This window comes from Excalfactoria chinensis, chromosome 32, assembly GCF_039878825.1.
Source record: "Excalfactoria chinensis isolate bCotChi1 chromosome 32, bCotChi1.hap2, whole genome shotgun sequence".
Classification (NCBI taxonomy): Eukaryota; Metazoa; Chordata; class Aves; order Galliformes; family Phasianidae; genus Excalfactoria; species Excalfactoria chinensis.
The window spans coordinates 675,693-702,666 of NC_092856.1; the positions used below are offsets into that span (position 1 = coordinate 675,693).

The 26,974-nt window shown below is 53.6% G+C and overlaps 5 protein-coding genes across 7 annotated transcripts; 4 read left to right on the forward strand and 1 right to left on the reverse strand.

Moving 5' to 3' along the window:
* Window positions 1-45: 45 nt before the first annotated feature.
* APH1A (aph-1 homolog A, gamma-secretase subunit) lies at window positions 46-4,062 on the forward strand. Its single transcript, XM_072358693.1, has 7 exons — window positions 46-182; window positions 1,240-1,410; window positions 1,696-1,769; window positions 1,852-1,974; window positions 2,065-2,192; window positions 2,648-2,771; window positions 3,189-4,062. Exons 1-7 carry the CDS (start codon window positions 70-72, stop codon window positions 3,251-3,253), a joined length of 798 nt encoding a protein of 265 aa, XP_072214794.1. The 5' UTR covers window positions 46-69; the 3' UTR covers window positions 3,254-4,062.
* A 197-nt stretch (window positions 4,063-4,259) lies between these two features.
* CA14 (carbonic anhydrase 14) lies at window positions 4,260-8,295 on the reverse strand. Of its 2 annotated transcripts, none has more exons than XM_072358766.1 (11): window positions 8,133-8,295; window positions 7,173-7,193; window positions 6,222-6,401; window positions 6,000-6,142; window positions 5,337-5,432; window positions 5,188-5,254; window positions 4,935-5,092; window positions 4,736-4,862; window positions 4,637-4,657; window positions 4,471-4,555; window positions 4,260-4,350 (listed from the first exon to the last, which is right to left on the reverse strand). In XM_072358766.1, exons 1-11 carry the CDS (start codon window positions 8,200-8,202, stop codon window positions 4,269-4,271), a joined length of 1,050 nt encoding a protein of 349 aa, XP_072214867.1. In that variant the 5' UTR covers window positions 8,203-8,295; the 3' UTR covers window positions 4,260-4,268. The 2 variants fall into 2 exon arrangements, with proteins under 2 accessions (XP_072214867.1, XP_072214868.1); XM_072358767.1 differs by lacking the exon at window positions 8,133-8,295 and adding an exon at window positions 7,391-7,442.
* Window positions 8,296-8,443: 148 nt separating this feature from the next.
* On the forward strand, window positions 8,444-10,771 carry CIART (circadian associated repressor of transcription). The gene is made up of 5 exons (XM_072358761.1): window positions 8,444-8,629; window positions 9,065-9,310; window positions 9,434-9,509; window positions 9,916-9,994; window positions 10,127-10,771. Exons 1-5 carry the CDS (start codon window positions 8,444-8,446, stop codon window positions 10,407-10,409), a joined length of 870 nt encoding a protein of 289 aa, XP_072214862.1. The 3' UTR covers window positions 10,410-10,771.
* A 962-nt stretch (window positions 10,772-11,733) lies between these two features.
* MRPS21 (mitochondrial ribosomal protein S21) lies at window positions 11,734-13,888 on the forward strand. The gene is made up of 2 exons (XM_072358791.1): window positions 11,734-11,940; window positions 13,602-13,888. The coding sequence occupies exons 1-2, from the start codon at window positions 11,858-11,860 to the stop codon at window positions 13,780-13,782; spliced, it is 264 nt and encodes an 87-aa protein (XP_072214892.1). The 5' UTR covers window positions 11,734-11,857; the 3' UTR covers window positions 13,783-13,888.
* A 217-nt stretch (window positions 13,889-14,105) lies between these two features.
* PRPF3 (pre-mRNA processing factor 3) lies at window positions 14,106-26,888 on the forward strand. Of its 2 annotated transcripts, XM_072358789.1 has the most exons (16): window positions 14,106-14,228; window positions 16,194-16,375; window positions 17,116-17,246; window positions 20,425-20,571; window positions 21,048-21,131; window positions 21,227-21,447; window positions 21,816-22,122; window positions 22,806-22,972; window positions 23,533-23,615; window positions 23,899-24,042; window positions 24,203-24,302; window positions 24,808-24,921; window positions 25,127-25,245; window positions 25,678-25,761; window positions 25,880-25,941; window positions 26,268-26,888. In XM_072358789.1, the coding sequence occupies exons 2-16, from the start codon at window positions 16,231-16,233 to the stop codon at window positions 26,412-26,414; spliced, it is 2,055 nt and encodes a 684-aa protein (XP_072214890.1). In that variant the 5' UTR covers window positions 14,106-14,228; window positions 16,194-16,230; the 3' UTR covers window positions 26,415-26,888. The 2 variants fall into 2 exon arrangements, with proteins under 2 accessions (XP_072214890.1, XP_072214891.1); XM_072358790.1 differs by lacking the exons at window positions 14,106-14,228; window positions 16,194-16,375; window positions 17,116-17,246 and adding an exon at window positions 19,505-19,595.
* Window positions 26,889-26,974: the final 86 nt, after the last annotated feature.

The window sequence follows — 26,974 nt, forward strand, 5'->3', positions numbered from 1 at the left end:
GCCTACAACTTCCGTCGTGCCCCGCGGCCTCTCCGTCCCCCGCCCCCCCCCCCCCCCCCCCAGGCCGCCATGGGGGCCGCCGTCTTCTTCGGTTGCGCCGGGATCGCCTTCGGCCCAGCGCTCGCCCTCGTCTTGTTGACGGTGGCGGCGGAACCGCTGCGGGTCATTATCCTGGTGGCGGGGTGAGAGTGGGCCTGGGGCGGGGGGAGGGCTCTGAGGGGGGTATTGGGGACCTTTAAGGCCCGTAGGGGGTAATAGAGGCCTTTAAGGCCCATAGGGGGTATTAGAGGCCTTTAAGGTCCATAGGGGGTATTGGAGGCCTTTAAGGCCTATAGGGAGGCGCTTGAGGGGCTGCTGGGGACACACGGGGGTCGTCTGGGTGCCGTGGGGGGGACCAGGAGCAGTTGGGGGGGGGGGGGGGTTTAAGGTCCGTTGTGGGGCTGAGTGTGTCTTTAGGGCCCATTGAGGTGGGTGTGGGAGGGCTGCTGGGGTATTGAGGGGCCCGAGGTGCTGCCTGGTGGGCCTGGAGAGGGCCTTTGGGGGCTGTGGGGTGTTGGTGGCTCCGGGGGTCTTTGGGGGGGTTGTGGGAGGGCAGGTGGGGATGCACCAGGGATGCAGGGCCTCCTCTGCTTGGGAGTCTGGCCTGGCTCCAACCTGCCCTGTTGTGCCTGGCCTGGTGCTGTTAATGGGGCAGGTCTGGTGGCACAGCCCCTTTGAGCCTCCCCTACCCCACCAGGGGAACAGGAACAGTCTTTTATGGTGCTCAGTTGGTCCCCAGGTCGCAGCTCCTGCCAGGGCTTTGCCGCTGCCATAGGTTAATGCAGGGCTGCTCTGACTGGGAAGGAGACAGGAGTGGCTCTGAGCTGACCCTTTCTCGCTGTGCTCATCTTGACTGTGCAAGCCTTGGCTGAGCCTTCATCAGGTACAGAACTGAGCACCTTTCCCTGCTTCCGAGGGCAGCAGCTGTCTGCAGAAAAGCTTGACGTGGCCCTGAGTGAGAAAGGAAGATTTCTGTCTTCAAATCTGTTTGATTTTCAGCTGTGAGCTTCCACGGGCAGATTGTTACAGCTCATATGACAGTGATCAAACAGCAGACTCTGCCAAAAAACATCCTATGCTGCACGTGTGACCTGAAGCCAAAACAAACCACAGCAGCAGCTGACAGCTCAGTGTGTCACAGATCCTGAGTGGAAGTGCTGCTGGGGTTCCCATTCTCAGCCCACTGTTCTCTCTTTGCAGGGCATTTTTCTGGCTGGTCTCACTGCTCCTGGCTTCTCTCATCTGGTTCATTTCAGTCCATCTCAGCGACCAGGGCAATGCCAGACTTCAGTATGGCCTCCTCATCTTTGGAGCTGCTGTCTCCGTCCTGCTGCAGGAGGCTTTCAGATTTGCTTACTTCAAGCTGCTCAAGTAAGGGCCCATCCATGGGCAGCACTCCCCACTCCCTCAGCCTGGCTCCTCTCAAGCTTTGTACTGAGTGACTTTCTGGTAGCTGTGGTCGCTGCTGATCTCTGATTCTTATCCACAAAGATTCTTCCTCCTTAAATCCTGCACTGGAGCTGTTCTCCTTCACTCCAGACTTGGTTATAACCACCCCCTTCCCATCCTGTTTGACAAAGCTCCCTTTGCAGGGCAGATCCCCACGCAGGCCCTGTTCCTCCCCACCTCCTCACGCTTTCCCTTCTGCCCAAGCAGGAAAGCAGATGAAGGCCTGGCTACAATCAGCGAGGATGGCCGGTCGCCCATCTCTCTCAAGCAGATGGCATATGGTGAGTAAAGAACCAAGCAGGCATCAGGTGGGCACTGCATACAGCACAGTCACAGTAGCTGATGTCCTTGTCCCCTCTGCAGTGTCAGGTCTGTCCTTTGGCATCATCAGTGGCGTGTTCTCAGTCATTAATATCCTGGCAGACTCCATCGGGCCGGGCATCGTTGGGATCCATGGGGACTCACCGTACTATTTCATCACCTCGGGTGAGGCTGGGGGCTGGCTTGGTCCTGCCCCACCAGAGCAGGGAAGCGTGGGGGGCTCTGAAGGGGTTCTGTGTCACCCTCTTCCCACAGCATTCCTTACCATGGCCGTCGTTTTGCTCCACACCTTCTGGGGAGTGATTTTCTTTGACGCCTGTGAAAGACGCCGTTACTGGTGCTTGGGGCTGGTTGTCATCAGTCACCTCGTTACGTCGGGGCTGGTGAGTTTGGTGTACTGGAGCAAACTACCTCTGCACCAAAAGCTAACCCCCAGGTAAAGCTGCTGTCATCAGGTGCCCATCTGGGGGCAGGGAGGGGATTGTAGGGACCCCCGCCCGGGGTCTCAGGCTCCCTCTCTGCCTCAGAGGTGTGGGGCAAGTCCTGTCCTTCTTGTGCACCTTGTGGCCAGGGCAGCCTGTTGTGCTGTGGCTCGGGGATGTGGGATTTGAGCAGGGTTAGTGGAGGGCTGCAGGTCAGATGGAGGATTATTTGCTAAGCTCCTGGTGGGAAACTTGTAGGCAGGAGTTTTAGCCAGGCTTACCGGAGCACCACCGTGCTTGGAGGCAGCTACATGAGAGGAGGGCTCCCCTTTCCACGTTCCATATCACAAGGGCCTTGGAGGTGCCTGGTGTGGCTGGTAGGTGGTGATGTTCCTAACTGTTCTCTGCCTCTGCAGACATTCCTGAACCCCTGGTACGTGGCCAGCCTGGTCCCCATTTACATCATCACCTTCTGTATGGGCATCTGGGCCTTCTTCACAGCTGGGGGCTCCTTCCACAACATCCTCAAGTGCCTCTCCTGTAAGAAGTGAGCTGGGCAGGGAGGGGGCATCTGATATGGGGTGTCACTGCAGCCAAATGGGGTTGTTTGTGGTCTGATTTTTGTGTGGAGCCGGGAGTTGGACTCAGTGATGCTTATGGGTCCTTTCCAGCTCGGGATCTCATATGGTTCTGTGCCCTGTGGGCATTTGGGTGGGTCATCCCCTGCTGCCAGGGTGCAGGGAGGTCTGTGGGCTTTGGGTGGCATCAGCTGAAGGGATGTGGGAGGATGGGTGTCACCTGGACCTGCCTGCCTGTCCCCAAGCAGCAGCTGCATCTCCTGGCTTTCGGGGGACTTATATTAAGCCCCAAGCAAGCCCCCACCCCAAAACAGCCCTTCTCTCTCTGTTGCTAAATGCTCACCCACTCCTTCCTTTCTTTCTGGGACTCCCTCCCCAGGCAAGCAGGAGGATGACAGCAGAGTGATGATGTACTCAGCACTGCAGGTGCCTTTTGAGGACTGAGCAGCGACAGCAGCCCTGCCTGCCTGCACCGCCTCGATACCCAAGTGCCCTGTTTTTGCCAGCTGGGAGGTCTCAGTACTGCCTTCACTTATGCTGAGGCTGTGAGGCTCCAAGCGGTGCCAGGGCAGCCTGGGGAAGGTTTGCTCCTCTGGAGCTCCCAGATGGCTCTGCTGGGTTCAGCTCAGCCCCAGTGCGGCCCCACTGAACAACCCTCTCGCCCACCCCGACCCAGAGCTGGGGCACAAACTCTGCTCCCAGCCCCATCCTTTCCCTGCTGCCCACTCTGAGCACCTTCGGGGGCAGTTTCTGCCTGGTGCCATGCTGTAGCCTCGTGGGTACCTCTGACCATAGCATTCCCATTAGCTTCGTTAGTGACTTCCCATTAGACTTTTCTTACAGGGTATCTCTGCAGGGCGAGCGTTGGGAGAAGATCCAGGTGCCCCTGGGGCTGCTGCGGTGCCCCCCGGGCATGGGGGAGAGGACCCCCCTTCCCTCACCCTCCCCAGTGAGGGGCTCTGGGCTGTAACTCTGGGACCACCCCCCCTCCCCAGTGTTCAATCCCACTCTCCCATTCCCCTTTTGTTTTTGGGATGATCTCTGTTTTGGGGGCACGGAGCCCCCTCCCCCCCCTCCTATAACAAGCAAGGGGTTGGGGGCTGCTCTGCCCTCCCCAGCTTGCAGCTCTCCCATTCTGTTTTGTTATTATTATATTTCCAAGTGTCTGGGAGCTGTTTTGTGATCGGGGGGGAGGGAACGAGTCTTAAATTATTTTTTTGATTGAGAGTAAAACCCTTTTAATAGTGATGAGCATTCATGGCACCGAGGTTTTTTCTGGGATGGGGGTGAAGTTGGGGGAGGGGAGGAATGGGGTCAGTGCTCTGCAGCCTGATCTGCCTCCAAACCTCCCCCAGCTGTGGGGTTGGGAAGGGGCTTCACTTCTAATGGGGCTCCTTTTGGAGGGCTGAGCCCCACACACTCTTCCTTGGGGGGGGAAAGAGGGGAGGACCTTCGTAGCTCAGGGTCGGTGGCTCTCATCTGAAGCCATGCGCCGGGAGGAGGCCTTGAAAACGACGTCCTGTTCCTGGGTCCTCTGGGTGCTGCCTTGCAGGAGAATAGCCAGGATGAGACCATGAGGATTTGGAGGGGGGTCCCAGTGTGCCCCCCCCACCCCCAGCCCTCCTCTTTGGTAGTGAGGGTTCATTATGGGGGTCTCTCACCGAAGCCGTTTGTTCACAAAGTGAACAGCGAGGAAGAGGCCGAAGCAGCCGAGGACGGTACCGAAAACGATGGCAATGACTTCACCTGTGTGTGACCCCACAGAGGGCTCAGGGCAAGAAAGGGGTGACCCCCCCACCCCCAAGAACTGACGTGGTTGTGCTTTACCTGTTGAATACCCCTGGGAACCTGCAAGAGAAGAGCCAAAACTGAGCGCTGAGAGCCTTGGTGGGGTCCCCTGCATCCATCCCTGAGCTCAATTCTTACTGCTGGTGAAGGATGCCAGCACTGGACGCTGGTTGAGGTCTTGGGGGTCCCGAAAATTGTCCTCCAGGCGTTCAGCTGAGGGCTCATCCGCTGCTGTGGCGTACAGGGAACCCTGCAGCTGCTCCAGCTGCAACGGGAACGGGGCTGGCTGCAATCTCTGTCCTCACCCCAACAACCCCAAAAGCCCCCAAAGCTGTACCTGTGCCACGCTGATATGGACGGGCTGCTGGAAGACGGTCCAAAGCACGCTCTGCAAGCATGGCGGGGTGGTCAGGGACCCATTGTAGCGGTAGTAGCGGTCCAGGCGCTCGGGCAGCAGCTCCTGCACGTTGAAGGAGGGGATGGACGTTGTCTGCCCTGCAGGGGACAGCAGCGTGGGGTCCCCCTTGCCTGCACCGTCCCCTCTGTTGTCTCCCATGCGCTGCCCTTTCGCTCGCACGCCGCCGTCTCACCGGCATAGCGGATGCTGCCCAGATGGCTCAGGATGTTGGCGTAGGCGGCGTTGGGTTCATCACCAACCTTGATAAGACCGTGATAAGAGGGGCTCAGAGCCGTGCTGTAGGGCTGGGGGGTAGCAGGGGGGCTGTACCCAACCCCATACCTCCAATAGGACGCCGAGCACGGCCAGCCCGGCTGCGTGGTGCTGCGCCTCGCTGGCGTTGGCGTAGCGCTCCGCGTCGTAGTGCACCACGTGCATCTGCAGCAGCGTGGGGCTGGGACCCCCAGCTGTGCCCTGTGCCCCACACCCTGCCCCACACCCTGCCCTTGTCCCATCCTGGGCCCATTCTGTGTTGATTTTTGCACCTTTATCTATCCCCACACCCATTCCCATGCTGCTTCTTGCACCCAGACCTGTTCTTGCACTCATTTCCCATACCCACACTCATTCCCATGCCATTTCCCAGACTCAGAGCCATTCACCTACCCTTGCTGATTCCTGCACCCAGACCCATCCCGGAGCCCATTTCCCATGCCCATTCTTACAACCATTCCCATGCCATTACCCAGACCCTTTACCATTTCCATGTTGATCCCCATACCCAAACCCATTCCTGCACCCATTTCCCACACCCAAACCCATTCCCACACCCAGACCCATTCCTGTGCCAGTTCCCATACCTTTTCCCACACCTCTACCCATTCCCATACCATTTCCCACACCCAAACCCGTTCCCACACCTGTTCCCATGCCATTTCCCACATCCATACCCATTCCTGAGCCCATTTCTCACACCCAAACCCATCCCCACACACACCCCTATACCTCTGCGGGTGCCCGGCGCCCATCCAGGAGGTGCTCAGCCCCCTCTGGATGACCACTCCGACCCCAATGAAAGTGGAGCTGTGCAGCAGCAAAGCTTCGGGGCAGCCCCTCCAGGTGTAGGGTGGGTGGCAGAGCCATCACCACTGCAAGTAATACCACCGTGTGGGGGCTGGGAAAGGCTGTGATGGGACCCCCATCACCTCCCCCAGACTCCATTCTTACCGGTGTGGCCGTTGTTGGTGAGGCTGAAGGTGGGGACAAGGGGGTGGTTGTACCCCATAGGGCGGATGGGGGGCAGTGAGGGGTCGGGCAGCACCTGCTGCGTTGCGATGTCAATGGGGGATTGGGATCGGCCCCCGCATGCCGGGTGTCCCTCAGGCCAGTGATGCTGCCCATGGGGACCTGTGGGGTGACAGCATGAGGACCCCCATAGGGCCAGCACTCCCCAAAGCCCTATAACACACCCGGAGCATCACGTGGATCTAAACGCTGTTGTTTTCCCCCAAAAGCCATTGTTTTGCCTTCCCAAAATCTGGCCCCTTGGGGACATCGGTGACGTTCCCAGCCTGGTGCCACCACTAATCTGGGGACATTTTTCCAGCTGGTGAAGCAGGGACAAAAGCAGCCGCTCAGACGACCTGCTCTGACCCCACAGCAAGTGGCACCCGTGGGGTCCCCATCCCCAACAAGGGGTTTAGCGGGGATTTGGCCGTGGATGGACCCTAATTGGATTTGGCAGCTGAAGCGGGGCCCTGAGCCTTATGTAAAGGAGTACAATGGGCCCATTGGGGTCTTGGCATTGAGGGGTGGGGGGGGGGGGCTGTGGGGGCCCCATCATCCATCCAGCAGCCTCTTACTATGGGTGGGATGAGGGTTATGGGGGTGGTTGCCCACTGAGCACCTTCCTATTTAGGGGGACCCTTCCGCTCTGCGGCAACATTGGGGCTGGACCCTGAGTTACACTGAGGTGTTGAGGGGGGGGCAATAAGGATTTGGGGTGGGGTGACCCCGGGTTCCATTGGGGTGTCTGGAGGGGGGCAATGGGGATTTGGGGTGGGAATGAGGTGCCCAAAGTGAAGGCAATGGGGAATTGGGGTGGGGGTGACCCCAGGTTCCATTGAGGTGCCTGTGGGGGGGGGCTCACCCCAGTGCTGCTGCACGGACCCCACTCACCCTCATACGTCCAATGGGGACCTGTGGAGGAAGCAGAGTTGTTGGGGAACTCTGGAGGGGTTACAGGGCTTTAAGGGGGTCCCCCAACCCAGGGGATCCCCCAACCCTTCCCCACAGCCACAGGGAAGGGTTGACATCAATTGACATCAATAAGGGGAGGCAAAATTGGGGTGAATTCCTACAGAAATGGGCAATGAGGGGGGGGGGGGGGCACTCACCAGCGGGCAGCGCAGGGCACAGAGCCCCCAGCAGCAGGAGGGCACGCAGCATGGTGGGGGGGAGCGGCTGGGTGCTGCTGCCCAGCCTTAAATACCCCCCCCTTGGGAATTCCTCCCCCCCCCCCCTCAACCCCCCGGGGAGGTGGGAATGGGGATGGGGAGGGATGGAGGAGGGAAGGTGGGAGGGAGGGTGAGGGGGGTCCTGCAGGGATGGAAGGGGGGGTTGGGGGGGAGGGGGGCATTGAGGCGCTGAGGGGGGGGGGGGGGTAAGGAGGGAGAGTTATGGGGTAGGGGGGACTTGGGGGGCTCTCAGTGCTGGAGGGGTTGTAGGGTTTGGCACTTGGGGGGCACATGGGGAGTACTATGGGGTAATTGGGAGGCAATGGGGGGGTGGGAGGGCACTTATGGGGCAGCCGGTGGGGCACTGGGAAGCATTGAGGGGCACTGAGATGGTACAGGGGAGCAATGGGGGATGCTGGGGGTACAAGGGGGGAATGGAGAGGAGGGCTCAGATAAAGCTCCGCCCATCACGGCGCGCGTTCCCGCGCCCCAAACGCGCGTTCCCGCGCCCGCCCCGCCCCCACGTGGGCGCACACGCGCCTGCCCCCCCTCCACACCATTATGTAACGGCGCTGAGGTAGACGCCGCGCTCCCATTGGCTGAGCCACACGCGAACCGGCTCGGAGCCGCCGCCCATTGGCTGAATGGGAGGTGGGCGGTACCGAGCTCCGTCCCGTAGTACCGGCAGGTCGGTGCCGCGGTGGGTTCTCCCCGAAGGTTCCGGTCATTGGGCCGAACCGGACCGGCTCCATCGAGGCCTCCCCCGCTCCCCGCCACCCCCGGCGTTGCGTCCGCCGGCCGATAGAGGGCGCTGTGTCGCGTCGCGCCGCCGCCTCGCCACATGGAGGGGCGTGGCCACGACCCCACCCTCCCAACCAATCGCCTGGGGGCAGCGTCCGCATTGGGCACGGCGTGCGGCGGCAGCAGCCAATCAGATATAAGGGGCGTGGCGTCTAGAGGTGGCTCCGCCCACTACCAGGGGTGAGACAGCCAATGGGAAGTCAAGGGGCGGGGCGACGGCGGAGGCACGTGCGGCCGCGCACGTGTACGCGTGGGGTAGCCGCAGCCGGGGCGGAACCGGCGCCGGTGCCGGGACAGCGCGAACGGGAACGGGACGGAGGGACGGGGAGAAACGGAACCGGGCGGGCACGGCCCTGCCGAAGCGGCTGCCGCCGGCAGGTGGGTGGGTGCGGGGCGGCTGGAGTGGGGGTGGGGGGTAAAACCGGACAGGGGGAGGGGAACAGGGAACAGAGAGGGGGGGGTGGGGGTATAATGGGGTATAATGGGGCATAAAGGGGTATAAGGAGGTGTAGGGGGGTATAAGGGGGCATGAAGGGGGGTATAAAGGGATATAAGGGGGTATAAAGGGGTTATGAAGGGGGTACTGGTGTTGGAAGGGCTGAAAGAGCTCGTCAGGTTAAAGGGGAAACGCTATTTAATAGGTAATAAAAAAAGTACAAGATGAACGGGGGGAATAAAATAGATGAAAAGGTGAAAAATAAAAGACGAAAAAAAAAGGTTGAGAAAAAGAAATATTAGTAAGAAGAGCCAAAACAATAAAGAGGATAAACTGCCCATCCTCCCTCCCTCCCCCATTGATTTCCCCTTTTCCAGGTGATTCCGACCCCCATGGAACCCTCCCAGCGCTCCCCCGGTTCTGGTGATGGCATCAGGACTGAGACCCCCCCCAAGACCCCCCCAGGGCCCCCCCGGTCTGAACGGGGCCGTAAAAGAAGGGCTGGGGGGGACTCAGAGCTGCTCCAGTTGCCACGTGGTGCCAAGAGGCCAAAGGATGGGGATGGGGGTGCTTGGCACAACACCACCACCCCCACTGACGGCGACCGGCTGTTTGCCCAAAAAGTGAGTTTTTGGGATGAAAAAAGCAGTGTTGACTCACCCAAAACCACCCAAAACCATTGTGGGGTGTTGGGGGTCTCATAGGGATGCTGACCTTCATCTTTATCCTCTTCCTCCTCCTCGCAGTGCCGGGAGCTGCGGGGCTTCATCCGCCCTCTGACGGAGCTGCTCAATGGGCTGCGCATGGGGAGATATGACAAAGGTGGGTACCCCATGATCCCAAAGCCATGGCATGGGGATTTATGGCATGGGAGTTCCACCACCACGTCCCCGTAGTGTCCCTAATACCCCCCTCCCTTCCCCATGGGATGGGGGCTTACATTGATTCCATCCCCGTTGTCCCCTATACAGCCACCCCAAAACCTGCTCTATAGCACTGAGATTTTATGATATGGGGTCTCATCCTTACGTTCCTATGTCCACCTTATGGGACAGGGATTTATGGCACAGTGATTCTGTCCCCACGGTGTCCTCAGGATTGTCCTATAGGATGGGGATATATGCAAGGGAGCTCCATCCCAGTGTCCCCACGGTGTCCCCAAACTCACCCCATGGGACAGGGATTTATGGGATGGGGATTTATGGCAAGGGGGGATCCCACCCCGCAGGGCTCAGCAGCTTCCAGCAGAGCGTGGCCATGGACAGAATCCAGCGCATCATTGGCGTCCTGCAGAAGCCTGAAATGGGGTGAGTACCCACCCCCCAAAAGATCCCAAGCAACCCCAAGGATCTCCTCTTTGCGAGGGGCTCCGCAGCCCCCTCCCTAAATGGTCTCCATTGTGGGGCTGGGGGCTGACGGGGCCCCCCTCCGCCCCACAGCGCACGCTACCTGGGGACCCTGCTGCAGGTGGAGGTGATGCTCAAAGTGTGGTTCCCCCACGTCGCCCCCAAAGCCGGCCCCGAACCCGACCCCGTCGGGGTCCTCCTGCTTCTCCGCGACCGTCACAGCGCACACGGGGACGGCGCCACGTCGGGGACATCGGGGGGGTCTTCGGGGACAACATCAGGGGTAACATCAGAGACGACACCAACAGGGACAACACAACCCAAGTGCCCCCTCCCCACCCGGACTGGGGCTCTCCCTACAACACCTGATGTGTGACCGTCCCCAACGTTGGATTTTCTCTTCGTTTTGGTTTTTGGGGGTTTATGTTTTTTGGCCTTTTTTTTTTTTTCTCTGGTTTTTTAGTTGTTTGTTCGTTTGGGGTTTTATTTTTGTTTGTTTTTTTTTAATTATTACTTGGAAAGTTGGGGGCAGGAGGCAGCGCCCCCTCCCTGGACTGCGAGAACGACCTCGAATGAAGCAGATATTTGGGGTCCCCCCCCTCCTAAATCCCCACAGACACGCAGCAGAGCCACCCCCCCCCCCATGCCCCCCAACCCCGAGCGCAGTGCCTTGGGGCCTTGCTGCAACCCCCGGGGGGAGGGGGGGGCACAAGGGGACAGGGGGATGGGGGTGGGGGGCAGGCCCCCCCTGCAGCAGCACAGCCACCCCCCGGCCTCGTGCCTTCCCCGTGGGGTTTTGGGGCGCGACGCGTTCCCCCCTTGGGAGCAATAAATGGCAGCAGAGCAGCCGGGCTGGGCTGTGACAGCATCCTCTGTACTCACTGGGGGTGTGATGTGGGGGGAGGGGGGGGGGCTGTTTTGAGAGGGTGCGGGTTTTGTCTCCTTGGGCTCCACTGTCCCCTGAGCTTAGCTCCCATTTGGGTCTTGGTGTCATCTCTGGGCCTGCTGTCCCTTGGATCCAGTGCCCCCCACCCTCAGCCCAGTGACCCTCCTGAAGCTGCTGTGCCCTAAACCTGGTGTCCCCCCCTTTGGGGCAGGGTGTCCCCTGGGACCTCCCCCTGTCCTCTGGATCTGTTGTCCTCTTTGAACCTGGTGTCCCCACTTGGGGTCCTGATGTCAACCCTGAGCCTTGTGTCCCCTGGGGCTGCTGTCCCTTGGATCCAATGCCTCCCCCCATGCAGTCCAGTGCCTCCCCCGGTGCTGCTGTCACCCTGGGGCCTTGTGCTACCCCTGAACCTTCAGTCCTGCTCTGTCCATACCCACTTGGAGCAGCATCCCTCCCAGACCTGTTCCAGTGTCCCCCATGGGGGCCACTATCCCCCCTTTGGGCTCAGTGTCCCTTAGTCACAGTGCCCCTTACCAGGACCTGTATCTCCTCCTGTGTCCGGTATCCTTTGGACCCCATAACCTCCAACCCCAGTGTCTCCCCTGGTCCAGGGATCCCCTGGTGCCGCCCCCAGCCCCACGCGGTGACCCCTATCCAAGACCCCATAGGGATACTCGGAGGCGGAGCCTCTCTTCTGGCTCCGCCCCCTTCATTCAAGCCACGCCTCCAGCGACGCTTGCCGTAAGCCCCGCCCCCTTTCTCTTTAGCCACGCCCCTTGCGTTAAGCCCCGCCCACCAACTGGCCCCGGTGGCGATTTCCGGTTCCGGGGCGCACTGAGGTGAGTGACGGTGTCGGGGTTTCTCGGGGTCCCGGTGCTTCGTGGGGGAAGGGGGAGATCCCGGATCGGTCCCGTTCCTTTCAGCGGAGCCTTTCGGCCATGGCGAATCACCTCCGTTTCATCGGCCGCACCGTCATGGTGCAAAACGGCAACGTAGATGCGGCCTATGGGGCGCTGAACAGGTGAGGGCCTGCGGTTGGGCCTAGAGCGGGAGGGCACTGAGGGGTGCGACAGAAGGGAGTTCACAGCCCCCCCCCCTTTCAGGTCGTCCCATTGCCGCGCATTGGCTGCTCATTGGCTGCTCATTGGCTGCTCCATGGCTGCTCGGTCAGCCCAGGGCTCCACCTGCGGCCTTGGGCACCTCCAGGGATGGGAGACTCCCATAGGGCAGCCGTGCCAGAGCCTCACTGCCATCTGGGTGAGGCCTCGGTGCTGTGCCCTGCTGCTCCTTGGTGCTGTGAGATCGAGGGCAGGTGATTATGGCCATAAAGTGCTGCCCCGGGGGCATCCCTATATCCCTATGTGCTTCAATGTACTCTATGGCACGCCACAGTGCTCTCAGAGTGCATCGTTGTGCTGTGGGGTTCCTACAGGCTTTCCTATTGTTTACTCTTGAGCACCTTAAATTGCACCCAGAGCTCTCCAGTTTGCTCTGAGTCACTCTGCAGGCATTCTGGTGATCCCAAATGCCTGACAAGCACACTCTAAACAACTCCTAGAGCTCTCACTGCTGCTTTGGGGTCTTGCAGCACAATACTAGTGTTAGGTTGCTTCAAGGCCAGGCTTTTCCTATGCAGCTCTGAGTCCTGACAACTCTCTTTTCACAGCAGCACTTTCCTCCTTATTGCAGCCCACAGCTGCTCAGTCAATCCAGGGCACCACCTGCGGCCTTGGGCACCTCCAGGGATGGGAGACTCCCATAGGGCAGCCGTGCCAGAGCCTCACTGCCATCTGGGTGAGCCCTCGGTGCTGTGCCTTGCTGCTCCTTGGTGCTGTGAGATCGAGGGCAGATGATTATGGCCATAAAGTGCTGCCCCAGGGGCATCCCTATATGCCTGTGTGCTCCAGTGTACTCTATGGCACGCCACAGTGCTCTCAGAGTGCATCGTTGTGCTGTGGTGTGCCCTACAGGCTTCCTTTTGGGACCCTGTTGTTTACTCTTGAGCACCCTAAATTGCACCCAGAGCTCTCCAGTTTGCTCTGAGTCACTCTGCAGGCTTTCTGGTGATCCCAAATGCCTGACAAGCGCACCCTAAACAACTCCTAGAGCTCTCACTGCTCTTATGGGGTTTTGTAGCACAATTCTAGTGTTAGGCTGCTTCAAGGCCAGGCTTTTCCTATGCAGCTCTGAGTCCTGACAACTCTCTTTTCACAGCAGCCCGTTCCTCCTTATTGCAGCCCACTCTTGGTTGCGTTCTTGTGGAGTCAGAAGCACTCCCAGACCTGCAGTGAGTTCAGGTTCCAGCAGCAAAAGGATTGCTTTGAGTCCTTGCAACCTCCCATGTGCAGTGAGGAAGAAGGAGTGTATAGAATGCAACAGCTGTAAAGTTTGAGAGCAGACAGCAGATCTTTGCATTGCACTGCCATATTCAAGGATCTCTGCAGGGCTCGGCGTGGAGGAAACAAGCTCATTTATTGTGGGGTGGGCGAGCAGGGAGAACATGAAGTGATGGTGAGCTTTGGTCTTGAAATGCAAAGCTTCAGCAGGCAGAAGGGTCAGTGAAAGGGGGAGATGTAAAGGCTGGATAAAGGACATTAGAAGCAGCTGGGCTGTGGGCAGTGGTAGGAAGGGGCAATGAGGGAGGAGGAAGATGTGACTGATGTTCTCTGGTGTCCCCTGCAGGATCCTCTCTCAGGATGGCATCATTGAATCGGTGAAGCAGAGGCGGTACTATGAGAAGCCGTGCCGCAAGAGGCAGCGCTTGGCCTACGAGGCCTGCAGGCGTGTCTACAACGCTGAGATGGCCCGCAAGATCTCCTTCCTTGCCCGCAAGAGCCGCGTGGACCCCTGGCTGGGCTGCTAGCAGGGTTCCAGCCGTCTGTCTGCATGGCCGTCTGTCCGTTGGGTGGTGCTGCTGTTAATAAATGCTGTGTGCAGCGCTCTGTTTCGGCCACGCTCGGGTGTTGCGGTCAGAGGGGGGCGTGGAGAAGCGCTGGGTTTGGGGTTCTGGGTGGCGTTAATGGGTCGGGCCGGCTCCGTGTGCCGGTGGTTCCGTCCGCCCCCTCGTGGTTGTTTCCCGCCGCGCGGGGCGCGCCTTTTTCGCCTGTTTCCCGCGCTCCCGTGTCACGTGGCCAGAGCGCGCGGTTTCACTTCCTTCCCTCTCTTCCTTCCCGGCAGCCCTCAGGCGGGCGGGCGCGCATGCGCAACGAGGTCTCCTCAGCCGTTTCCGCTTCCGCCCCGACGTGCCGTCGCCGTCAGGCCCGCTGTCGCCGTCCGGGCCGGGGCCTGCGGGGGCCGCGCCCCGCCGCGGTGAGGGGCCGGGGGGAGGAGGGGAGGCCGCGGCTGAGGGGAGCGGGGGAGGGAAGGCCGCGGCGGAGCCGCTCTGAGGGGACTCGGGGCCCGGCCGTGACGCGCGGTTGCGGGGCGAGGCCTCTCCGCTTGGGCCGGGGCCGAACGGGAGCGCGGAGTTTATGGGCTCAGATCCGGGGCTGCGGTTGGGGCTGAGCCTTCGGGGTTGGGGTAACGAACGGCGCGGGGAGCGGTTAACGCGGAACGTGAATTGGAAGCGCTCATTGAAGCGGATCCCTTCGGGCGGGCGGGAGCTGCGGGGCACCGAAGGGCTCCGTTTGTTGTGGTCGCGGCAGTTTCCCGTTACCGGCGTTATGGGAAGCACCGAAGGGATGATGAGGGTCGGTGGGTGCCTCCATCTGGGTGTTCCCTGCCCGTTTTCTGCGCCTCTCGGTGCCCTCAAAGTCCCATAGAGCTCCCAGCACCGACGGCTGTAGGAGCGGCCCAAAGATGCTGATGTGGGGGGGGGAGGGAGGGAAATACCATTGATACCATTGATACCATTGGAGCGGCTGCTTTTCTTTCTCCGTCCTCCTCGCGAATTGCAGAAGTTGAAGAGGAACGTGAAGTTTAAGCCAAGTGCGAATTCATCCAGTTTAGCCTTTCTGAGCAAGCGTGCAGAAAGCTGTAACACTGATATGTCACAGTAATCAGTTATCTTGATGCATCTTGATGCTCAATGAACCTCACCCTGAAGTATTACCTGCTTCCAAGCCTGGACTTAATGATGGATTGCTGTAATGATGCCCCTTTGGGCTGTATCTGATGCTCCTTTTGAATGTGTCTCATTGAAACCCGCTGTAAAAAATGCAGGACTGCAAGCTGTGTCCAACCTTCTCCCTATGGATCATTAGGAGCTTCCCAGCTGATGCTTCAGCCCCTTTTGTTGCTCTTTCAGACCTGTTGGTTTACTTCTCTTGGCTGTTTTTCAGTCTCTGACTTGAGAAGCTCTTTGTTACCACATCCAGGATCTTTGCTCTCAGCTTTAGGAATGATAACAGTATTTTGGATGCTGTTTGCTCTCATTTTAAGTAGGCCTGTGTTAAGGTAAAGGCTCCACGAGGTTTCTCCTGTGGGCAAGAAATGTTGAGGTCAAACATATTTCCTTAAGAAGATTTTCTCCTGTTTCCAGATAAAGGAGACTTGGTTTCCAAATCAGATTAGTGCCTGGCTACGTAATTAAACGTTATTGCATCCGCTTCATTGCAGCTTATGTTAAAGAACTGCTAACGATTAACGCTGGGAAATTATTGTCTTGAATCTGTGATTTGGAATTGGATTCAGTAGGAGCCAACAGGGCAGCAGTGTTGAACTGCTTCATTTAAGCAGCAAACACAAAGGCAGTCAGGCATGTGCTGATTGTTAAGTATCAGTTAACCTAAATGAGATTGCTGAGTTCCCCCTGGACATTATAGGGAGGCAGCCTGCAGTGAGAGGCTGTGAGTGTGCTCAGAGTTGTTTGGGAACCTTATGGGAATGGGAAGAACTCAGGGTGATCCAGGCGTGTGTGAGATGTTGCTGTATGTGTTTGAGGTGTTGCTGTACATGAAAAGCTTCTAGTTGTGCTCCTGAAAGTGGTTTGTAAAGCATCTCTAAGTGGACTGACATGAGTGTAACTGACAGCTGCTCCGGGCTGTGTTAGCAGGAGAAACCATGGGCTGAAGCAACACCAAGACCAGGCTTTTCTCCTCCTGTTTGTGAGAATTGGACCCTGATTTACAACCACTGGAACACGTTTGCCTTGCGTTCTCCCAGCTCCCTCTGTGTGGCTCATGTAATTTTAGCACATGTTTTAAAAACAAGGGAGTAAAAATAACCTCCAGGGGTTTTCACCAGCTGCAAACCATCTCTTCAATGCAACAAAACAACGATCATCTGATGCTTTGTCTTATTAATCTGTTCTTGTCCTGTTTGCTTTCATTACAGGTACGAGCAAGATAACTGAGTTCAGCTACAAGCAAAAATGTCGCTCTCCAAAAGGGAATTGGATGAGCTGAAGCCATGGATCGAGAAGACAGTGAAACGAGTGCTTGGTTTCTCCGAGCCCACTGTGGTCACTGCAGCACTGAACTGTGTTGGGAAGGGCATGGACAAGAAGAAAGCAGCTGGTATGTCACACAGCCCTGGGCTTGTGTCAGAAGCAGTCAGGCCCTTTGGCAGAAAGAAACGTATATAACATGCAGACAAGAAACTGATTCAGGTTTGAAATGAAAGAGCGTGTGATGGCATCAGCCATTTCTAGACACTGTGTTATGTTTGAAGCAGCCTCAGATCAAGTTTAAGCTCTTTTCCTCCATCTATGGGAGGCTGAGCCTGTGCTGCTGGTGTGTAGCTGCATGACAGGTTGTGGTTTCATTGCCACTCAAGGCTGTCAGTGTCTGGGAGATAGATGCCATCTTTGTAGATCTGGAGGCAGATTTGTTCAACACAAGCTTTTATGCTTAAAACCAAAACTAAAGAAACCCTGGAGCTCTCACTTGCACCTCTGTGATAGGGATAACATCTGACAGCCTGGATGAGGCAGAGATAAGTATGTGCAGGTGAGACAAGTTCAAAAGCTTTGGGATGTACTGCAGAAACTTCATCTAGTGGAGGTCTGGGCTCCAGTATAGTGAGTTTAAACTCCTTACTGCAGCATGTCCTTTTGTTTGCCCTTTTTCCTAACTCCGGATGTCAGCATCTGCAGATCCCAAAGGCTTCCTGAGCCCTGACTGCAGGCTCCACTGCATTAGTTGGGTTGAAGCTGCGTTTAAATATTGTTTTGTGGCTTTGCAGAGGTCTCTGTGAGTTCTCCCTCTCATTCTGAGCAGTGAATTCTGTCATTGACACAACTCCTCTTCTTTCTCAGACCATCTCAAGCCCTTTCTTGATGACTCCACCCTGCGATTTGTGGACAAGCTTTTTGAAGCAGTGGAGGAAGGGCGAAGCTCCAGGCACTCAAAATCCAATAGTGACCGGAATCGGAAGCGAGAGCTAAAGGTGAGCCCAGGACTGATTATTGATCGTGGTTTTTTTGTTGTTTGGTGGCTTTGGAGGCAGCACTGGTACTCTGTCACACTTTCCTCTTCCAGAGAGGTACATCTTGTAATGCTTAAAGTTCAAGAGAAAAGACCCTTCTCCATGATGAAGTGTGTGAGCCTTTACCTTTCAGTTCTCTTTGCCTTCACACCAGGTAGCAGAACGCTATCCTTGGTGGTGTCCAAGGTGGAAGCTTGAGGTTTTGGTTTCTTTAACAATCTCTGCTAGGCTCGTGCAACGAAGAAACTCAGATAGCAGGGCTCCATCTCTGCTTCCTCTCCTACTCATGACTGTTGCATTTGGCAGTAGTGACTCTTGACTGCCTTGCAAGCTGGCAACCTGGGCTAGAGTGTCCCACCTCACAGTAACTTCTTGTTCCTCTTCCTTGCTCTGATGAGCAGTGTTTCAGTCTGCCAGCTGACGGTGCCCTTTTGCAAGTGAATGGGTGAGTGATCTGATAGGTTTTCATTCTCTTTTCCATCTGGAATCCAAAGAGGGCAAATGTTGGCAACCTTTCCCCTCCCCCCCCCACCATAGCACAAGGTTGATTACAGCAGGGATGTAATAGTTCTTTGGTGTTTCTCCCACCTAACGCTTGTCTGGGATGGGGAAGGCTCATGCATCCAAACCTGTTTTCACTTCCTTTGTTCTCTTGAAGACTTTACTGGCCACCTTCTGGAAATCCATTTTTTTCATCACTCGCATACTGAGTTTAAAAGTGGCTACTCTACATGCTGCTCCCTGCTTACAAAGTAAGTTTCCTTTGACTTTTTTTCTGAGGTTCCTATGTTATGATAAACTATATTGCTCTGTAAGTTTGTTTAGTCAGCACCTAACCTCAGTTATAATCCTTTTCAGATTTCAGTTTGTCCCTCCTCAGATGTGTTGAGAGACTGCTGCCTTCACTCCCCATTTTCTATTAGAAACTTGCTTTTTTCTCTCAGTCTCTGAAGGAGGTTTTAATACCTGCCAGAGAAGGGCCTCCTCTGGATCTCAGATACATTCATCCTTTAAAGAACAGTGTGTTTAAGCAGTTTCTATCCTGCCTGTTTCAGTACAGGCTGAGCAGAAGCAGTGCAACCTCATTCATTGATCTGGAGAGGGCTGGATTTTGGGTCTCCCAGTGAATGTTGTAGCTTAGATGACTACAGGTTTCTGCAGCTTTCTTGAACAGTGATGCCAATAAGCATCTACCAAATGTTTCTGTTCTGTGGTTCCACTTTAAGTTGGGTTTTAGCCTGGCACACACACTTGTCATACCACGCTGCCACTGTAAAGCAAGATTTTGACTAGGCTGTTTTCTCCTAGCTGTGCCCCCTCAATGCTTTTGCTTTCGACCTCTTGTGGAGATGGAAGAGAGGTAGTAACATCATGCATTGCATTGCTGCATAGTACTCTGTGGTGGTAAGACCTCCTGTCACAGCATTATAGGGAGATTTGTACTGTCCTGTGGCACTGCTAACATGCACAGATCCCACACTTCTTCAGAAGTTAAATTCAGAATTACCTGTTATTGCACCTGGCTTCAAACTGTCTTGTCCTCTCGTCTTCCTTGTGGCAGTGGCCAGTGCACTGCAGAACAGGGGGAGGGAAGGGAGCAGCATCCTATTGCAGCTTGGCAAGCTGTCTCACACTGCACATTGAGGCAGGGATGTGGCTGGGTGTGGGGTTGGTGACTTTTCTCCAGTGAAACATCTGCTTGGGTATCCTACATGACCGCAGATGGTTGATGTTGTTCTTGGCTTCTAAACTGACCCAAAGCAGGCCTGGGATGCAGCAGAGCAGATCTATCCTCATCTCTTGTCTCCTGGTATGGAGACAGGCATCCAGTCTGCCTTTCTCATCAGCTCCTGTCTCTGGAATTACATCTTGGAGATCCTTTGTCAAGATTTATCCTCACCCTGTTGTAGAGTGAAATGGTTAAGTGAGGCTGTCAGATCCTGATCCTGCATAGAATGACTTTTCCTACCACCACTTCAGGTCTCAGAGTTGAATTTATACTTGCACACTTAGCTCTGCAGCATCAGGGAGTGAAATAATTCAGGATGCTACTTACTGGTCATATTAGCTGTCTTCAGCATTCTGCCTGGCCTTCCTTCTCTCTCTTTGGTTAACTCTTGTGGGGTAGGTCATTGCTTGGGAAGTTTCAGGAACTAAAACGTAATGGTTTACACACTTTATACTATGGGCAAGTCCTTTCTCTTGAACTTGTAGGTTTTCCAAGAAGTACCTGTCTCTGGATGAGGATGTGTCCTTGTAGAATATGAACCATTATAGTGAAGAAGGGATTTCAACTAACGCTTACAACCGGTTTGTATATTTTCATTTCCAATAACGCTCTCACACGCAATGCAGGAACACAATTGCATGGACAAATCCAGTTCACCATACACAAAACTGGCACTGACTAAATACAATCCATGATCACCAACACACAAGCTGGGGAGTGCTTGAATGGCACGGAACTGTGTGTGAAGCACACTTTTGTTTTGGGAGATGGACACTTAATGCGTTAAGTCCATCAGTGAGATCAGTGCTCCACTTGCTCTCTGAGCTGTGCTTCTTAAAAGCAACTTAGCTCTGGCTCAGAGCTGGATCCTGCTGGATCAGGCTGTGAGGAGATGTTGTGGGTATCTCCCTGCCTCCAGGGTCTGGGACTGTGTTCTCCCTTTGGTCAGAACACAGTAGGATGGGAGCAGCTTTTGTTTTCACCCCCTCTGAAGTTAACTGAAGATACAGGTACTCTTAAGGCCTGGTCACGCTAACGTGTGCTGGCTTTCTCCACCTCTCTGAATAGCTGAGTGAGATCTTACATCTCCTCAATTCCTAAATCCCATGACCACCTAAGAAAGCGATGGTGGTTTTTACACAGGCATATCCCTGGAGTGTCTCCTGTCCTTTAAACTGCTGGATGGATCATCATCAATGCTTCTTTTGTGGGGAACCAGGGCACAGACTTCATGTGGGACTACCAGTTAGGGCAGCCTGTTGAGTGCCACCCTGGAAACTCAAAGACACTGCAGTGTTGACCTTTCAGTGCTGGATTTAATTCTCATGGTGGTATCTTGTCCCAAAACAGTGTTCATGATGGAAATTCTTAGCTTTTAATCACTTTTGTTTCTCTCTCCTTTTACCTCAGGATGTGTTTGGTGATGACTCTGAGGTATCCAAAGAATCCTCTGGTGTCAAGAAACGGCGCATACCACGATTTGAGGAGGTTGAGGATGAGCCTGAGGTTATTCCAGGCCCTCCATCAGAAAGCCCCGGAATGCTGACCAAGCTGCAGGTCAGTCTGACAGGGCTGTGTTACATCAGCTCTGTCTCCAGAACGGCACTGTCTGCCTCTGAGATCTTGAATCCTGATACGGTTAAATGTTTGTTTTATCCTGATTCACAAGCTGTGCAAGCAAATGGCAAGCTACTTTTGGCCATCCTTTGTTTGCTGCAGTTGCTGCTCGTGTTCTTTTCACAAAGCTCAATGTCTCTCATGCACTGGGCTAATGACAACATGGAGTCTTTAAGTGGGGATTTAAGTTTGGATGTTCTCTTATAACCTGCATTAACCAAGAGGAGAAAGTCTTAGTGCCTGCACTGATAGATTCCTTTCCTACAGCCGGCAGTCATCAGTTAAAGCAGCTTGATACAATTCTGTATTCATTAAGCTGCTTTGAGCTCATTTGCAGCTGTTAATGGGTGCTGGTGACCTTTTCCCTCTTTCCAATAAAGTGGAGAAAAATTCACCATCCAATTTTGTTTCCACAGATCAAACAGATGATGGAAGCAGCCACCCGGCAGATCGAAGAGAGGAAAAAGCAGCTGAGCTTCATCAGTCCTCCAACGCCACAGGTAGCTGTTGGATGCTGTGTAGCACATGGCTGTGATGTGTTGACCTGAGTCTGTTAGAACAGCTGTGTAACAAAAAGTCATTTCTCTGTCAACAGCCAAAAATTTCTTCTTCATCCCAATCGGAACGTCTCCCCATCGGCAACACGATCCAGCCCTCCCAGGCAGCAACCTTCATGAATGATGCCATTGAGAAGGCCAGGAAAGCTGCCGAGCTGCAGGCCCGAATTCAGGCTCAGTTGGCCTTGAAACCAGGGCTTATTGGCAATGCCAACATGGTGGGGCTGGCCAATCTGCACGCCATGGGGATCGCACCGCCGTGAGTAGCTACTGTTTTTCTGAATGCTAATCCTGACAATGGAAGCTCCAGAGTGTTAATAGAGTGTGTGGCCAAAGGGTTTCCCTTATGCACCATCAGTTCTAGCAGCTCTTTAGTGGCTGCTGAAGGAATAGATATGTTACAGAGGTGAAATGGAGGTTACTCCTGCCCTGAGCAATGCTCAACTTCTCTGTACGTGAGATTTGAGCCCTTTCTGGCCATATAGATGAGACCTGAGCAGTGCAAAGAAGCCATTCACAAAATTTTCACAAGTTAAGAGGTCTGGTGCTCGCTATGGGAATATGGTTCTCAGTTCCTTTGAATTTTAATGCTAAAATCACACTGTAATGTATTTGTTTTGCCACCAGGAAGGTAGAATTGAAGGATCAGACAAAGCCTACGCCACTGATCTTGGATGAACAAGGCCGAACTGTTGATGCGACTGGTAAAGAGATTGAATTGACTCACCGCATGCCAACCCTAAAAGCAAACATCAGAGCTGTGAAGAGAGAGCAGTTCAAACAGCAGCTTAAAGAAAAGCCCTCGGAAGATATGGAATCCAACACTTACTTTGACCCCCGGGTCTCCATAACCCCAGCCCAGCGTCAGAAACGCACCTTTAAGTTCCATGAAAAAGGCAAATTTGAGAAAATTGCCCAGAGGTTGCGAACGAAGGTATTTGAGGTCTTGCCATGCTAACTGACAGCACAGAAATGAGGGTTTGGTACAGGAGAGGAGTTGGTTCTCCTCTCCTGGGATGTGAAGGGAGCTGTGTTCACTTGAGTAAGAAGCTTTTTTGGTAAAGTCGCACATTGCTTTTTTTGTTAACGTTGTTCGTATTGAAAAGGCAGACTTCCAAATAAGAATATATTTGCGGAAGGTGCTTTCTCACTTGATAAAAGACAAAATCTGGTGGTTTGTTGTTCTGATTTGTTTGGCTTCTTTGGCAAAGGATTGGAAAATTCCAAAGAGAATAGATAGCTCTCTGGCCAAGTCGTCCTTCTTCAGATCACCTTAGGGATGTACATTGAAAAGAATCTTGGTAAACTGCCCAAACGTGGGGAAAATGGGAGAGAAGGGCTTTATTAGGCAGAAAATCCCAGGGATGTGATGCCCAGAGAGGCGTTATTTGGGTTTCATTCCGTGCTCCAAGAAGGCTCAGTAATAACACCCAATTTTTAGCAAGTTTATTAGAAAAAGCACTTTATCATCTTGATTTGTGAGGTTTTCTCTGTGGTTTGCTTCAGATTTAAGCATATACATTTACATATTGGAAAATGCATATATGCTACGCTTTTCCTGAAGCTGTGCTATTTCGGAATGACTTTGATGTGCCACTTTCTTCTCCTTGTTCTCAGGCTCAACTAGAAAAGCTGCAGGCAGAGATCTCTCAGGCTGCCAGAAAGACAGGGATACACACTTCTACCAAGTTGGCTCTTATTACCCCTAAAAAGGAGCTGAAGGAAGGGGAGATCCCAGAGATAGAGTGGTGGGACTCGTACATCATCCCTAACGGCCTTGATCTGTAAGTGTTTTATGTACCAAGCTTGGATTGTTCTTCTGTAAGAGGGAACTCTGGGAGTTTCTTGGGGATAATATGGGGCTCTTTGGAGCACTTTAGGGTGGACACATCTCCATGTGCCACAGTCCCTGAGATACAGGCAGGCACTGGGTTTACTCCCAGGTCTCTCTAGTGGTGTTGGTAGGCAGCTGCCCTTCTCCTTTTTTGGAGGCAGCATTCCTCCGGGAACTAAGCAGGTGACTGCCTTGCAGTCAGGGTGATTGTTTGGCCCCAGGTTGGTTGTGTGCTTTCTCAAGCACAGCTACAAGTTACTCACAAGTCTCATTCACATTTGAGCTGTGGCAAGCCTGTCTCTTAACTGAAATGTGTGTGGATATTCCACCGGGGATCATATCTACGCTGCATGCCTCTGTATGGTACTTTGGATAGAGGTTTGTGCATGTCAAATATCTGCTGTGATTTGTCCAAGGGAAGTGTTATTTTTTTTCCATGGCTTGTGTTTAAGGGAATGCAGGAATCCAGGCTGGGAGGTTTGCAATGATGCCCAACTCTCTCCTTTCTAGAAAAGGCGGAACATCTTCAAAGAAAGATGAATACTTTGGAATCACAAACCTCGTGGAGCACCCAGCACAGCTTAACCCACCAGGTACTGCCCTGTAGCACTCTGGTCTCAGACTTTGCCCAATCTGGTTGACTAGATATAAAGTACTCCAGAAGGCTGATACTTGGCAAGGTGAACTAGCATGCTTGCCCCAGGCTGTAGTATCACTGACTGGTGTGTCTCTTATCCCTTTGAAGTAAAGAAATTGCATGAAAGTAAATATGAAAGTTCTACAAAAACAGCCAGAAATGCGAGGGGAGAGTTTCTGTCTGGTTTTCAGAAGGTTGGCATAACATTTGTTTTTATCTTGCCTTGTTTCTCTTTGCAGTGGACAGTGACACACCAGTGACCTTGGGTGTTTATTTAACTAAGAAAGAGCAGAAGAAGTTACGGCGGCAGACACGGAGGGAAGCCCAGAAGGAGCTACAGGAGAAAGTCAGGCTGGGCCTGATGCCACCTCCAGAGCCCAAAGGTAAGTAACAGCTACAGCATGCAGAGAGCTGGGCTGATGCAGGGCGTTAGGTGTCAAAGTGGGAATGTGGTTGGGAATTGCAGCAGGAGCCCATATAAGCCTATGAATGTGCTGGGTGTATCTGAGAAATCTGACAGTTCTTCTCTCGTTTTCCTTGCAGTAAGAATTTCAAACTTGATGCGAGTACTGGGGACGGAAGCTGTTCAGGACCCAACAAAAGTCGAAGCTCATGTTAGAGCACAGATGGCAAAGAGACAAAAGTAGGTGGCAAGCTGTACTATTTTGTCATTGCTTTTCCTTTCTGAATGGACTTTGTGATGGTGCTGCATTTGTTCCTAGAGAAGGAAGTTTCAGAATCAATGTAGCAAAGCAAGAGCAAATTGATTTGTATGTTTGTTTGCATGTGTTGCTCTTGCAGTTAATTTCAGCTGTCTTGAACGAACCCCTCAAGGCACTGAGTGGGGATTTGGGTCTGTGTGATCAATTTTTGGTGTTGGAAAGTTGGCTTTGTACCCTGTGTTAAGTGAGTTTCCTACTGTGATGATGGTAGATGTGACAGTTGCTATCAGTGAACACATCTAGGGAAGAATTGAACTGGTGACTGAATTAAAAGAGCCTGTGTGCTCAATTCAGGAATCTGGGTAGAATTTGGAGCTGTTTGGGGATCCGTTCTGTACTTAAGGATTGAAGGATCCATTCCGTTGTGGTAACAGGTACATTGTAGGGCTGTATTTTTGCTTATTGCTGTGTCTTTTTTGTATCCAGAGCTCACGAAGAAGCAAATGCTGCAAGAAAACTGACAGCAGAGCAACGAAAAGCAAAGAAGATTAAAAAGCTCAAAGAAGATGTTTCACAGGGAGTTCACATAGCCGTGTATAGGTGAGTGTATAGGATGTGTGCTCTCGATGGATGTTTGTCCTTATGTCAGTTTATAAATAGGCCCAAGAAATGCTCTATAGAAACACGTGCCACTAAAGAGGAGCATCCTTTAGCCTGCTGATGTGCAGAAATCTTCAGAGAATTTCAAGATCTTAAACAATAGCTCTGCTCTTCCACAAACAGCTGTTTCTTATCCTGTCCTTAGGGTCAGAAACTTGAGCAATCCAGCAAAGAAATTCAAAATCGAGGCAAATGCTGGCCAGCTGTACTTAACGGGAGTGGTGGTTCTACACAAAGATGTCAACGTGGTCGTGGTAGAAGGAGGTGAGGATTGCTAAAGGCGGGTTTTGGTCACAGCATGATGTTCATAGGTTGCTTTTGCAAATCACCTGCTTGTGAAAATAACAGCCAGAGGGTTACGGAAGAAAAAGGAAGTAAGGAGGTACTTTGAAATTCCCTTCATTATGGTTTTAAGTACAGAGGAGAGCTCTGTAAGCCAGATAGACATAAACAGAACGTTTGATGTTGATGGAAAATGCATTTGATTTAAATCATTGCATCCATTCTGAGTCCAATGCAGTTACTCAGAGTTTGGCTGGAAGGGCCTGAATGTGTTGTACTTGTGTCTGATCAGCTGAGCATGCTCTGAAAGGCTTAGTTGTGTGTTTGTGGGTGTTGTTCTGCTGCCTTTTAAAGTCTCCTAAAAACACAAAGGTTAAGGAACTTTGTGAATGTGAGTCTCAATTCTCTCTCCAGGCCCGAAAGCACAGAAGAAATTCAAACGTCTTATGCTTCATCGAATAAAATGGGATGAACAAACATCAAACACCAAGGGAGAGGGTAAGCATAAAACCCTGTGGGGACGGAGGTGGTAACAGATCATGTTGTAGCTATTGGGCTGGTTGAGCAGTGGTGGGGGGTTCTGCAGGACTAGAATTTGTTGTTGTTTCTATTCCAGATGATGACGAGTCCGATGAGGAGTCTGTTAAGAAAACAAACAAATGCTCTCTGGTTTGGGAGGTGAGTGGGCAGAGTTCTGGTTTGGTGGGAGTTCTGGGGACTTAGGCAAGGCTCAGGTTAACCCTGCCTGATAGAATGGCTGATGGTCTGCTGCTTTGTATGAAAGGGAAGTCTACTGATCTGACTTGAACTGTACAGTACTTAAACTATAGCAGAATTACAGTGTGGGATAGATACTTGTAATAGATACTCGTAACCTTCTGCAACAGGTTAATTGCTTGTTAACCTGTAAAAACACTTATTCTCAGGCTCCCCCGAGTCGTTCAGTTTTCTATCTGTTACTTTCTCCCATAGACTTGTGGAAATGAGTCCCTTTTCTCTTCCAGGGCACGGCAAAGGATCGAAGCTTTGGCGAAATGAAATTTAAGCAGTGCCCCACTGAAAACATGGCACGGGAGCACTTTAAAAAGCACGGAGCAGAGCACTACTGGGACCTGGCCCTGAGCGAATCCGTGCTGGAATCCACAGACTGAGGGTGATGCTGCCCCGGCACCTCCCCCCCCCCTCTTCGTTTGAGAACGAATACCTCGTGGGAACTTGAACGACCCCCTTCCTCCCCCTCTGGTCTCAGTACAGCAAAGTATGATTAAAGAAATATTTTTTAAAACAAATCACTTAACACTTTGTTTTCTGGATCCATTCAGCTCTTGGAGGAGGTGCCGCTGTGAACCTGTTGGCTGCCCCCAAGCCACGCCGTAGGGAATCTGACCTTCTATGGAAAGAATTGTTATGGAGCTGAAGGGGAAAAGTTGTTTTTTAAGCTCTTTGTGTCCCTTCAGGAGCTCGAGGTACGAAGGCCTCAGGGCTGTGCTGGGAGCTGTGGGGGGCACAGGGGGTCGGTGTGGGGCAGCACTTGGTGTTTGTAAAGCAGAGTAGGAGACGGGGACTTAGCCCACATCCTATATTTACATAATAAACATGTTTTGGTTTTTTTTTTGTAAAAGCTGAAGCCGCCTTTGGTTTGTGTGTGTTTCTGGCAGGGTTTGGAACAGCGCCTAATGGGGGGGACTTCGGTGCTTTAAGCGAAGCTTGA

What these genes read in the sequence shown, in the direction of transcription:
- APH1A (XM_072358693.1), top strand. Translation starts at nt 70, where the DNA reads ATGGGGGCCGCCGTCTTCTTCGGTTGCGCCGGGATCGCCTTCGGCCCA. An exon ending in TCTCAAGCAGATGGCATATG is followed by an intron (nt 1,770 to 1,851) that starts GTGAGTAAAGAA and finishes TCCCCTCTGCAG; the next exon opens with TGTCAGGTCTGTCCTTTGGC. An exon ending in GTACTATTTCATCACCTCGG is followed by an intron (nt 1,975 to 2,064) that starts GTGAGGCTGGGG and finishes CTCTTCCCACAG; the next exon opens with CATTCCTTACCATGGCCGTC.
- CA14 (XM_072358766.1), bottom strand. Translation starts at nt 8,202, where the DNA reads ATGGAGCCGGTCCGGTTCGGCCCAATGACCGGAACCTTCGGGGAGAAC. An exon ending in TCCATATCAGCGTGGCACAG is followed by an intron (nt 4,863 to 4,934) that starts GTACAGCTTTGG and finishes TTCCCGTTGCAG; the next exon opens with CTGGAGCAGCTGCAGGGTTC. An exon ending in GCTGGCATCCTTCACCAGCA is followed by an intron (nt 4,658 to 4,735) that starts GTAAGAATTGAG and finishes CTTCTCTTGCAG; the next exon opens with GTTCCCAGGGGTATTCAACA.
- MRPS21 (XM_072358791.1), top strand. Translation starts at nt 11,858, where the DNA reads ATGGCGAATCACCTCCGTTTCATCGGCCGCACCGTCATGGTGCAAAAC. An exon ending in GCCTATGGGGCGCTGAACAG is followed by an intron (nt 11,941 to 13,601) that starts GTGAGGGCCTGC and finishes TGTCCCCTGCAG; the next exon opens with GATCCTCTCTCAGGATGGCA.
- PRPF3 (XM_072358789.1), top strand. Translation starts at nt 16,231, where the DNA reads ATGTCGCTCTCCAAAAGGGAATTGGATGAGCTGAAGCCATGGATCGAG. An exon ending in TCAGTCCTCCAACGCCACAG is followed by an intron (nt 21,132 to 21,226) that starts GTAGCTGTTGGA and finishes CTCTGTCAACAG; the next exon opens with CCAAAAATTTCTTCTTCATC. An exon ending in ATCCCTAACGGCCTTGATCT is followed by an intron (nt 22,973 to 23,532) that starts GTAAGTGTTTTA and finishes TCTCCTTTCTAG; the next exon opens with AAAAGGCGGAACATCTTCAA.
- CIART (XM_072358761.1), top strand. Translation starts at nt 8,444, where the DNA reads ATGGGAAGTCAAGGGGCGGGGCGACGGCGGAGGCACGTGCGGCCGCGC. An exon ending in ACCGGCTGTTTGCCCAAAAA is followed by an intron (nt 9,311 to 9,433) that starts GTGAGTTTTTGG and finishes TCCTCCTCGCAG; the next exon opens with TGCCGGGAGCTGCGGGGCTT. An exon ending in CATGGGGAGATATGACAAAG is followed by an intron (nt 9,510 to 9,915) that starts GTGGGTACCCCA and finishes CCCACCCCGCAG; the next exon opens with GGCTCAGCAGCTTCCAGCAG.